We start from the raw sequence: 13055 nt of genomic DNA, 5'->3' as shown, positions 1-13055 counted from the left end.
GAAGTACTACATATGGACAAGGGTACCCAAGAAAAGCAATATTGTTTTTAAGGGTGTGTGTTTGTATATGTGACTCAGGTGCAGCCAGAGATCAATTTTGGGCACTGTTTCTCATAAGTTGTCTATCTGATTTTTTTTTTTTTTTTTTTTTTGAGTTACTCTTTCCTTTCTACCTGGAGCTAGGCTAAGCTGGCTGGAACCCTCATCCCTCAAGGAGTCCCCTTCCTTATCTCCCACATACTAGGATTACTAGCCTGCACCACCATGCCTAACATTTTATCACGGGTTCTGATGATCAAACATGGGTTCTCACACTTGTGTTGGAAATAGTTTATCAACTGAACTATCTTCCCAGGCCCAGGAAAGCATATTATGACAGATGAGAAGAGGGCTGGGACCTACTGGAAGCATAACAATATCTCAAAGGCTGGCCAAAGGAAAAGAAGGATGATTAGGGTGAAATAGTGCTCATGAAGCCAGAGGAGAATGCATTTTAAGAACAGTCAATGGTGTCCAAGCTGCTGATATACCAAAGACACACTAAAGCTATGATCCGATTTCTAGAGTGAGATAGGTTGCTTCCTACAACCATGGCAAAGACAAGCTAACAGCCTTACCTTCATTAACTCATACTGCCTGTCCAGTTTCTCTGGTACTTGGTTCACATCCACAAAACCATCAGTGGCATCCAAGGCTTGTTTTTCTAGGCAAGCTCCAGAGAACTGCTCCATTCTTGGAAGGTTAGTCTGTGGCTGTCTATCAGATGACCCCACAGAAGTCACCCAGTCCAAGAGAGCATCGATCTTCCTCCTGTTCTCTGCCAGCTCCGTTGCCGCTTTACTCTGAAATCCAGAGGAATGCCAGTGAGAACTCTTAGGCACTCCACCATGAGAGCACTGGTTCAAAGTCAAAGTGAGAGAGGAGCTCTGTGCTAAAGAAAAACCAATGCTCTAGTCTGGGTGTAAAATCTTTTCATACAAAAAAGAATTACGACCCACTAGAATCTGTGAAAATAGTTACTTAAAATAAATTCCAGATTTCTTCAATAGGTTACTGCTTAAAGAAAAATAACCAAAAACACCTCAACAAAACAAACACAATGAGAGAATGTCAGGATTTAGAAAGGCCCTGCCAACCAAAACAAACAAAATGAGAGAATGTCAGGATTTAGAAAGGCCCTGCCAACCCTGCCAGGTTTCCTAACTATGTAGAGGTGATACACTAGACAAGTAAGATACACCATAGGCACAGTCCTTATCTGGCAGCTCTTCCCTGAAGAAACAACTGACTTCTGTCATCTTTATCTCAGCCAAAAGAATTCATCTCTTAAATTTGTCTCCCACTAGTTTTTCATTTACTTAAACAAGTTGTGTTAAGTTGTCTATTCACTTATTTTAATATTCATCTTCAGGTGGCTTACTTCCCTTTCCCATGATGCCTACTCTCTCATTAGTACAGGGGTCCTAGGCTGAAGGAAGGAGTCGATTCAACCAGCAGTGCTGAAAAAAAAATCACTTAAAACTTCACACTTCAGTTTTGTTTAAGTTTCTCTTAGTCCCACTCTCCACACTCTAACTATACAGCTGCCTGGAAACAAAGCCTGTGACCCCCAAATGACTCCATAGGATATATTTTTTTAAGATTTATTTATATGAGTACATTTTTATGCACACCAAAAGTGGGACTCGGATTCTATTACAGATTGTTGTGAGCTACCATGTGATTGCTGAGAACTGAACTCAGGACTATTGGAAGAAAACAGCTAGTGCTCTTAATTGCTGAGCCATCTTTCCAGCCCCATAGATATTTTTCTAATACTCATAGGTCACCAATCAATATTCAGACAAAAAAACCATATTATCTGCTTTTTCCTTCTAATACCTTATCAAAGCCAAAGTAGAAACTATAGGTAGAGCTAGCAAGTTTTAATTTTGTCTTTGGTAAAATACACTTTTTACCAACCACTCCTGACCTGAACTCCTGGATATTTTTAGAAATAAAAATACTGACTCCCAGACTTGCTCCTGAAGACCTCTTCTGTGACTCTAAAGAATGACCCGACGTGGCTTTGGAAAACCGGTAGCAGGCCAGTTACCTTCTCCGTCTCCTGCTGTAAGGCTGACGTCACTGCTTCCTCCAGCTCCTTCTGAGCCACCCGTGTCCGTTCCTGGAGAACCTCATATTGCTCCTTTGCCTGATGAAGTTTTTCTCGAAGAGCTGTCAGCTCCTGGGGGCTCAGCTTGGTCTGGTTCTCTTCCAGGAAGCCTTCAATATCTTTGACAGCAGTGGCAAACGAGGTGGAATGATTCTGAATGTCACCCTGCAAATCCTTAACAAAGAGACAAAGATGACTGCCTTTATCTTTAGTCCTTTCAGTCTTCTCTAAGGATGACATATATGTATATAACCACTGACATTTTGATGATAATTTACTTATGACTTATATCAAAACCAAAAAAACAAAACAAAACCAAGCATTCAGTGTTAAATAGCATAATTTTTAATTTGGCAATAACTTGTCTTCAAAGAGAATTTTTTTTCTTTCTTTTCTTTGTTTTTGCTTTTTGTTATTTTCAAAACAGGGTTTCTCTGTGTAGCTTTGGCTACGCTGAAACTAGGTCTGTAGACCAGGCTGGCCTGGAACTCACTGAGATATACCTGCCTCTGCCTCTGAGTCCTGGGATTCAAGCTGGAAGGAGAAAACTGACTCTGTACAGCTGCCACTGACCTCCAAAAGCATGATATGGGAAACACACAAGGGGATAAAGGGGCAATATGGAGAGAGATGCATTTCCAATAATGATATATAAAAAATAAATTTAAAATTAAAAAATGCTGAGACTGGAAAGTAGAAGAAATTCTAGCAGAGTGAAGCCTGCCAGTCTTGGATAGTAGGCCAGCCAGTCTCCATACTGCCAGTCTTGGATAGTAGGCCAGCCAGTCTCCATACTGCCAGTCTTGGATAGTAGACCAGCCAGTCTCCATACTTGTACTTGGCAAGGTTTGAGTTCTTAAGATCAATTATGATCTAAAATTATTAAACAAAAATTTCATAAGTTTTTCACATTTCTTAAGTGCACCATTCTGAATTAAGTGATTGAAACTCATTCATAGTAGGCATGATGGTAACCTAGCACTCAGGTGGCAGAGGTGCTCAGTCTTCACGAGTTCAAGGCTAGTTAGGTCTACATAGCAAATTCTCAGCCAGGCAAGGATCCTGTCTAAAAGGAGAGGGGTAGGGTGGGGTGGAGGGAGACTAGGCAGTTAGGAGAATTTTTTCTTGGTGAGGACCTGGACTCAGTTCCTAGTATGCACATGGCAGTTCACAACCATGCTGTACATACATAACTGTAGTTCCAGAGGACCTGACACCTCTAAGGGCACTGCAAACATGTGGTCATATATGTACACACATATAGACAACATATATAATACACCCATACACAGTAAAAATTTTTTTAAAAATCACTTCATCTTGCTCTCCTCAGTCTGAGATGTGAAGAACTCCTTTGTCTAGTGCATCCAAGCTGTACATGTTACTTGCATACTAGTCACATATAGGGTCGTCTGTCGTGATATTATGGCACTTATATGCCAAGAATCCTCATATAACAATGGCACCAAAGGGCAAGAGTAGTGATGATTTTATTACAGTATATTGTAATAATTGTTCTAATTTGAGTTATATATCTATCTTTCATTGTGCCTAATTTATAAATTAAACTGTATTATCTATATGAGTATATAGTGTTCACTCACGTCTGCTTTCGGGGACTGACTGGGAGGTTTGAAAGTACCTACTCCTTTCTTTAGGGTTTAGTGGACAGAGAGACTATTCTCCGGGTTATCATCTTTGCTCCCTAACGTGGCCTACAAATCCAGGATAAGAACAACATCCATGTCTCTGATCTCCACTTTCACTAATCTTCCTCTTGTTCTTTGTAGCCAGGAAAAGGGGCCTCCGTTCAATTCTTGACTATGCTATGCTCAGAGTTTCTGCCTGGTACATTTTCTACCTGCTACACCATGGTGTACTAACTCTGTTTTATACACCACTTTTCTGTTTACCTGACACTCTTTGAAGTCAACTTTCTGGCAGATGTTTTCACATAACTTTACCTTCCTGCATGTAATAGTTATAATCTGTCTACTTGTCTATCTCTTCCACCAAGCTGTAAACTTCATGAGGGCAGTAATGTCTGTTTACCACTAATATCGCCACTAAGCACTGTAATGGAGCCTTAGCAAACACTGGAGGAATGACAAGATGGATTAATTCATACTGACCTTCAAGTCACTTTGGTTCTGCTGCAGAGCAGAAAGCTCTTGCTGAGAGGCTCCACACCGGTGCCTCACCAGTGCTCTTTCTGCCTGTCCCACCCAGTTGCAAAGATCCTCCAGCTTCTTATGGCAAGTGTCTTGTTGTTTCTGCAGAGTCTAATTAAAATGTAGAGGAGTCAAGAAATAATTAACTCTCATTTTACAAATACAAGTTAATTTCCTGAAATGCAAAACATGACAATTATATATCAAAGATGAAAACATTGGTGGAAAATTGGAATAGAAAAAGGCACAGAAATCATATTCCAGAAGCTCCCTCATCTGGGCAGTCTGCTATGTGGGTGTGCAGTAGGAGTAACAGTCAGATAGTGGTAGCGAGGTGTTCCTAGTTCAGGTTTGAGTTTGGAAGCTCCTGTGAAGGCAGCTGTTACCATCTTTAAAATGGACAACATTGAAACCACATGACAGTGGTGATGATGATAAATTTGTCTCTCTGAAAAGTTCTTTCTTTAAAACAAGAGGATTTGCTATACACATTAAGTCAGAAATGTGGAAAAGTAGAAGAATTAGAATAAAAAACCCCAAGAATCTGAATAGTTGATTAGCCAAATGATGTTCTTAATAATTTATAACTGACATTATAAATCAAATGCCTCATAACTACAGAAGAACCATTAAACAGAACAATTACATGGCAGGCTTGAGAAAGAGGGAATTGGCTATTTTAAGGAAAAAACTGCCCAAGAATAGCAACTGTCTCAATCTTTTGGGCGTCTACACTAATACCACTAGAAAAGTCAGGGCCAGAGGGGGCTGGAGGATATGTTTCCATGCCTGATCCTTTTCCCATCTGTCATGTCAGTTCCATAACACTAAAGCACCTTACTGAGCAACAATTGAGCATGATGTGTTCTCCTGATCATCCTTCTAAAAACAGTTTCAACCAGATTGCCTTCTGATGGCATTCTGATCTCATAGTCACCTGCACTTACAAACTGCTGGCCCTCACTGTCCCTTTTTATGAAAAAACAGAAGGGCACTGGAAGAGAGCTCCTAAGAGCTCTTCAGCTGTACAACAGGATCTTCATGGGTTAGGATGAGTGCAAACTGAATCTGAAAAAAGCAAAGCAAACATGTTAAAGCACACACACACTCAGAGCATACAGAGAGAGGCAGAGCATTCCTGACAATGTTAATGCACACTGTGGAATTAATCCCATGTTCAGAATGTTCACATGCAATTCTATTACCTGCTGCAAATAAGCTTAAGGTGGCTCAGACCAATCTGCTTTATTAATTATCCACATGATACACTACACTACATAAAGGGTTCATTGCACAAAGTTCAGGTATGGAGAGAGACCTGAAATATTTCATCAGGATTCATTTCAATTTCAGCATAGTTGAAATAATTAGATAGTAGCAGGGGACGGAAGGCATGGACTAACCTAGTTTTCTTTAAGTTTCACTTAAAAGCTCAACTATACTTTGTATAATACAGAAGCTCTTGAGACAAATTTCCTGGGGATCATGACAATGCTGTCACTTGCTATACACCAATGTATCCAATGGCACAGATAACAAAACCATCACTCAAGATGGCCTATGTCTATGATGTTACTAGACACTGAATTGTGTTGAATTTAAATTTGCAACAGGAGACTTATGGTAAGAATTGGTATGATAGTCAAATATATAAGAAATATATAAGAGAAAAGAAACATCAACCCTGCTTTTGTATATTGTGTTCACTGTGAAAAACTGAGCACTTCAACAGGTAAAAAAGTGCAAGAAAATAATAACTTAAGTGTCCCCAAAACAAGGGTAGGACATAGTAGCTTATGCCTTTAATTACAGCAGGTGGGCAGAGGCTGTAAGCTCAAGGCCAACCTGGTCTACACAGAGTCAGCCTGCACTGCACAGTGAGACACTGTCTGAAAAACAAAACAGCAAAAAATAACTAGAACAGTATTATTCTGATTGGATTTTTTGTTAGCTGTTTGTAGACTGTCAGGAAATATTATTATTAGTTACTTTAAAAGCCCTTTAATAAAACTGATTTCTCAGAGCCACACTTATCAGTGTTCAGAGGATCTAGGTGCTCCTCACAGGCTCAAATGAACGCTGGGAAAGCAATAGGAAGAAAGGACCAGCTATAATTTTACATGAAAAGTTGAGACAATGGGACATAGTAAGAATAGAGTCTCACTAAAATAAAAACACTTGTACATGCAATCACACACAAACATATATTCTCTCATACACATAAAACAAGAAAAAGAGCTCAAACAGTTCTCTCAGACCAAACCACATTGGCCTGTATGACATGAAATTTTGAAGTTGGTAAAGCCAGGTTCCTGGAATCATGATAGTTGGAGGCAGGCCAGGAAACCCCTAGAAGATACCCCCAAAAGACAAACTAAGTTCAGTTACTGGGTCAGTCTGACCTTGACCTGAACTTCTTGCTGGACTTGCTGAGGATGGCCTTGCACCACATCCTTCTGAGCTGCACTGTGTTCCACAAGGCCCTGGAAGGACCTCTGTAATTCACTCAGAAACTGCAGCATCTGCTTATTCTGCTGAAGAGACAGATCCTGTGGGTGCTCAGATATAAAGAGCTGAATATCCAAAGCAAGTGCATCCAGCTGAGACTTCCTTTCAGCCATAGATTGTTTCATATCCTAAGGCAAATGGGGTGAGAAAAAACAAACACTTTTTATTTCTCTAGTCATAGAAAAGCTACTGGTTTTGAGAGTTAAAGGTTAATATTCTATATTTTATCATTGGTTACAAAAAGGAGCACTACCAAGTCTCTCTCTCTCTCTCTCTCTCTCTCTCTTGTTCTTTGCAAATTCCCAAAACAAAGCATTAATTCCAAGTAGCTTCCATTACTGGACCTAGCTTTACAATGCAGTAAACTTTCAATTTTTTATCCTAACTCAAATTTTAAGGCTTAATTTTTTTCATACTTATGTATTTTGGTGGAGCGGGGGGGGGGGGGACTAAGTCCTTGTGTACACTGGGCAGCCACTTTTCCACGGAGCTGCCTCCCTAGCGCCTTTCATATTGTTTAAGACACTTTTACTATGCTGTTCAGATTGGCCTTGAACTCATTTTATAGCCTAGAAAGGCCTTGAATTTGTGATTCTTTCAGCTCAACCTCCCAAGTAGCTGACATTAGAGGCCCATACCACCAACCCTGGCATAATTTTTTAAAAAAAGTTTTGGAAAAATGCAACATTAATTTCTGAGATGGTTTAGCAGTTAAAAGCACAGGATGCTTTTCCAGAAGACCCAGGGTCAATGCCAGCACCCACATGGTAGAAACTCTAGTTTTAAGAGGCCTCTTCTGGCCTTAGTGAGCACAACAAGCACATGGTGACAGATATATGTGCAGGTTAAACAACATGCAGATAGGCTTAAGCATCTGTTTTATTGTCCAGTAAGTAATCTGTAGGGGAATACTGAGACAACAGAAAACTTATTTGATTCACTAAAAAGCAACTTTTTATTTTTAGGTGGCTGGAGAGATGGATCAGTGGTTCAGAGCACTTATTATTCTTCCAGAGGATACTGAGCAGCTCAAGATAATCTGTAACTCTAGTTCCTGGGGATCTGACTCCTTATTCTGGTCTCAGTGGGGACATGCATGTATGTGGCACACATACATACACTCAGGTCCCCATAAATATGTATAAAACTTCAAACAAAAATCTTTGTAAAATGATTCTTTTTCCCTTTTGTTATTGTTGTTGTTTTTCAAGACAAGATTTCTCTGGCTATTCTGGAACTTACTTTGTAGACTAGGATGGCCTCAGACTCATAAAGATCTACCTGCCCTGCCTCCCGAGTGCTGGAATTAAGGGCATGGGCTACCACCACTTGGTGATTTATTTACTTCTAGCCTACAGAAAACCTTGCCTACTTACACTTTAGGTCACCAATGAAAAGCTCCCCCCAAATTGTGCAAGATTGAATACCAGGCAAAAGAGAAACAAGAACAGACCCTAGCCTCTCAGTATAAAATAGATATAAAATTGGGCTCTCAGAGAATAATTTCAAGGAGAAACAGTCAAAGGCTCTGGACCTCTAGGAGTATAATAATCTTAAATATTAAACATAACTCATCCAATTTCTGAAAAGAAGACTTGTACTTTCTAAGAAAGGTTAAGTATAAAGACATATTTGGCAATAAGGAGAATAAAAGTATTATAAGTCAAGGGACGTGGTGGGAATGGGTGGGGAGCTCACCTCATATTGTTGGAGAGTGTGACTCAGGCTGTCAGCACCAGCTTCAGTGCCATATCCCTTGCTGTTCAGAGTAAGACTGGCTCTGCCAACCCAGGCTCTCAGATCTTGAAGCTTGCTTTCCAGTTCCTTGTGCTGATTTAATACTGTGGTCTAGGAAATAAATAGCAAGTCAGACTATCCCTCTCCAGATCTACCCGGCTTTGTGAGAGCACTTAGGAATAAAAATGAGCAAGGTACTAGGGCTGGAGAGATGCCTGGGTGGTTAAGAGCATTTGCTGCTCCTACAAAGTGCCTGAATTCAGTTCCTAGCACCTACACCAAGCAGCTCACAAACACACTGTAACTCAAGTACCAGGGGATCCAGTACCTTCCTTCTATCCTCTGCTGACACCTCCACTCACGTGCATATAGCCTTCAATATGCATAATTAAAAATAAATCTTAAAAAAAAAAAGAAAATGCTCACAAAAAAAAAAAAAAAAAAAAAAAAAAAAAAAAAAAAAAAAAAAACATGCCCAAACCAAGACACTACCTTTTTTACCTCCACAGCATTCTGGAGGTGGAAGAATCTGGAACTCCAGGAGTCACTAACGGAGCCTAGAGACTTCTGAAGAGTCTTGGCATCTTTCTCTAATGCCTTCAACAGCTGAGCAGGAACTTCTTGTGGCTGACTGGTAACAATCCGATCCACACGCTCCAATTCCTGACTCACCACGGTGGACAGATCTTTTAATTCCTTGTCTAATACCTGAGGGGACAGAGTAAAGTTACCCCCAAAGTCAGAAGCAGTACCGTGCCCGGGGATCAGTAGAAGAGCATGTGCCTACCTTTTTTGAGGCCTAAACTCAATGCCCAGTACAGAGTAGCAATTTTACCATCTGGGAATCAGCTGTGTACATGTGCTAGATCACCTCACATCTACATAGGACTTAAAAGATGGTGTTTTATGTAGGCTCCTTAGTTTAATCACTAATCAACTAACATTCCTCAGTACTGAACAACATGGATTGTTTTGTCTGAGGCCACCCAAGAGAAATAGGAGAGTAGTTAGGACTTGGATTCAGGTTTCTGACTCAGTGTAATACTCTGTCCACTACACCTTGACTCCTCTCTAAAACCATCAGTTTTCCTTTTCCCAGGCAGATGACATGTAGAATTAATGGGCTTCAAGAGAAAACAACCAAAAAGACGACTCTTTCCATCTAAATTCTAAAGAGAAAGAACCAAAGAATATAAAAATACCTGAAAGCAGTCTTCCCACTCAGCTGTTCTATAATATTCTTACTTTTCAATAGAGAAGCCAACAGTGGGTGGTGGAAGAGTGTAACAGTGTGTTGGGGAGGCATAGCCTCACTTCCCTGATAGCCATCTAACACATCTATTTATACTGCATACTGGATATTGAGAAACGGGGCAAACTTCTGCAGGCTCGATTGTCTTCATCTTCAATCTCAATGAGTGACTTGGTTTCCCTTTCAAGGCTGCCTTTTGATCCATTCTAATGTTCTTAAGAGCTAGCTACTATCTTTACCAATTTCTCCTCCCTTAGTTTCTCCAAAATCCACTGAAAACATTTCTTTGTCATGCTATGGCCTACCTCTTTACTTGCCTGCAACAAAAACACTTCAGGAACGAATGACATTCAGTAATCATCTGCCATCTCATTTAAATCTCACACTCCATGGAAACTGTTTTTTATATGAATTAGTCTTCACTGGACTCAGTATCTCTGCCCTCTGATCTTCCTAGAGGTATTTTCCTTCAGTTTCTATAAGGCCAGTATTTCTTGGTGTTCTTTGAACAAATGAAATAGGACTGTGGATATGCCTCAGTAGGTAAGAGCACTTGCTTGAGGAAGCACAAAGAACTGAGTTCAAATCCTATAGTCCCACATAAAAAGCTGGGCATGACCATGAACACATGCAACCCTAGTGTGGCAGAGAGAGATAAAGAACAAGAAGAGGGTTTGTTGCTCCGCATCCTAGTTCCGGATTCAGTTCACCTTTCCGAAGGGTGTAAGATGAAGGGTGATGGAGCAGGACAATAAAATAAATCTCTGTGGCCCACTTGTAAGTGTAGTAAGGTGTATACAACCACACATGTGCATCTACACATATACAAAAAAAAAAAAAAAAAGGAAAAAACCAACCAACCATCAAAACCAACCAACTCACCAGCTAATAGAGGGTTTTACTTCTGAAACTGTGAATCAGTTTTTTGGTTTAACACACACACACACACAGCATGTACACTCTATAGACAACCTGGAGTGTCATCTTCAGGAGTTCCATCTACTTCCTTTGAATCAAGATCTTTCATTGGTCTGGAACCCACCATTTAGGATAGAGTAACTCCCTAGTGAGCTGCTACAGGAATCCTCTTATTTCCGCCTCCCCAGTGCTAGGATAACAGCCAGTGTGCCTGGCTTTTGTTTTGGTAAGACACAGTGTCACTGTGTAGGCCTGGCTGGCCTGGAACTAACTAGGTAGACCAGGCTGGCCTCAACCTTGTGGTGATCCTTCTGCCTCTTTCTTGTAGTAGAAGGATTACAGGCAAATATATTCCCATATAATTTGAGTAAAACACTGCTGGTTTTCCCAGCAGGGAAACACAAGCATTCTGGGACTGAAGAAATGGCTTAGTAGTCAAGAGCACCTACTGTTCCTTGCACCAATGCTGGGCAACTTACCTGTAAACTCTAGTTATGGCCTCCATAGGTACCTGTACTCATGTGCACATACTCACATACTGAGATACACACACATACATAATAGCAAAATTTATTTACCTCATACTGATGGAAAGAATGTCCTTAGATCTCTGTCCTAAAGAGTTTCAGCTATACTTTTCCAATGTTATTATTAATGTTATAGTCTTTTAAATGGTGTTAAAATTGCATCCATTCATTCATTTATTTTATTGAGTTTGCATGTGCTACAGTGCAAACACAGTGTGGAAGTCAGAGAAAAACATGCAGGAATTCCTTTTCATCTATTATGCAGGTCCTGGAGATTGTTGAACTCAGATCTATAGGCTGGACAGCAAGTGCCTTTAGCTATTAAGATATTTCACGGACACAAATGGTGGTGATTTCTGAATTGCCTAAAAAGTTGCCTACAAACCCTATATGCAGAGATGGGTCTGATAAATATAGGCGTCACTGATGGGATAGGGTTGAGCCCTACACTTGGGAAATCATTCCCATTGTCACCATTAGGTCTTCGATTTCCATGGGTGTGTGGGTCAAATGAAGCTCATGGGTTAATCACCTTCATCTAATCCTATGACTTCACAAAAGAACCCTTGCCTTCAACTGTGTCTTCCTATAGGGTCTACGTAGATGCTTTCTTCAGAAGACAATCTTTAGTCTTCTAGAAGGGGGAAAAGACATATGTAACTGCTATGCTACTGAAACAAGTTGGCAACCTGTAGGCTTACTTGCTTCTTACACTTTAAGCAACTTACAACCCTGTTTGCATATGCATCTGCTCTCTGGTGTAACTATAAAGGGCCTCAGGGACTTATGCAATGTGACTTCACCTACTGAAGCTTGAGAAGTAGTATTCTTAGGTGTGTGTGTGTGTGTGTGTGTGTGTGTGTGTGTGTGTGTGTGTGTGTGTATGGAGGCCTTCCAGTGCTGGGATTAAAAGGATGTATCACCATGCACAACTTACTTCAAATTTCTTAACCAATCGCACTGCTTTTGAACTTAACTTCATTAAATCAAAGATCATATAGGTAGTACATGTCTATCCAAAGTATATTCAAATATGATTCTTAAAAATCTTACTTGTTCTAACCCAGCATATCGTACAAATACCTAACAAGGAGTCTAAGATTTTCTTTCAATGGGAAAGAGTGAAAGGCAGGTTCTTGCAAACCTTGAAGTCTTCAGGATAGCTAGCTAGAAGCTACCATCTGGAAGCCAGTGGGAATGGAGGAATGTTTGGGTACGTACCTTGGCCTGACCCAGTAGATCTTGAAGCTCTGCCACATTAAGCTCCAAAGGTTGAATCTGTTTGGTTCTCATTTCAATGTCCCGTAACAGAGACAGATAGGAGACCAATTTCTCATCATGTTCTAAACAAAGTCTCCGGGTAAACACATTCTGTCAAACCAAAGTAAAACTCATGAAGTCCTGTTGTTTTCCTTAAAGTCAGCTTTTAAAATAGAAGCAATTTTTACTATACATAAGACAGAATGAAATGTTATTCTGCCAGAACCATTTCTAAGCAATAGACAAAAATCATTTTATTGACTTTCTCAGAAAGCAGAAGCTCATAATTATAAATAAATAAGCATCATTTAAAAACACTTCTAAAAGCCATTCTGATTTCAAGTAACATCACTCTAATATTTCAAATTAGCTTCAGTGTTTTTAATTTTAGAACTCTCAGGCTGGAGATAGATATTGGCAGTACATAAGTTATACAGGAAGCCCTGAGTTCACTGCTAGAGTCACAAAAATAAAAACAGTGAAGGAAAACTCTTACAATTTTTAGAGAGACATTCACGGGCAAAGCC

The 13055-nt window shown here is 40.1% G+C and overlaps 1 protein-coding gene across 19 annotated transcripts in view; it reads right to left on the bottom strand.

Moving 5' to 3' along the window:
- Positions 1-13055, bottom strand: part of Macf1 (microtubule actin crosslinking factor 1) — a 336209-nt gene that overhangs the window by 107020 nt on the left and 216134 nt on the right. For 13 of the 19 annotated variants that reach the window (XM_076934251.1, XM_076934252.1, XM_076934253.1 and 10 more), the window contains 7 exons: positions 12490-12639; positions 9064-9279; positions 8533-8682; positions 6729-6962; positions 4288-4437; positions 2096-2329; positions 618-842 (listed from right to left, as the gene is read on the bottom strand). In XM_076934251.1, the coding sequence (XP_076790366.1) occupies positions 618-842; positions 2096-2329; positions 4288-4437; positions 6729-6962; positions 8533-8682; positions 9064-9279; positions 12490-12639 (1359 nt within the window). The remainder of the gene's footprint in view (positions 1-617; positions 843-2095; positions 2330-4287; positions 4438-6728; positions 6963-8532; positions 8683-9063; positions 9280-12489; positions 12640-13055) is intronic. The other 6 variants (XM_076934254.1, XM_076934256.1, XM_076934255.1 and 3 more) reach the window with 2 other exon arrangements.

This window comes from Arvicanthis niloticus, chromosome 5 (assembly GCF_011762505.2).
Source record: "Arvicanthis niloticus isolate mArvNil1 chromosome 5, mArvNil1.pat.X, whole genome shotgun sequence".
Taxonomy (NCBI): Eukaryota; Metazoa; Chordata; class Mammalia; order Rodentia; family Muridae; genus Arvicanthis; species Arvicanthis niloticus.
The sequence above is the reverse complement of the archived record's forward strand: the minus strand, read 5'-3'. Positions and strand labels throughout refer to the sequence as shown.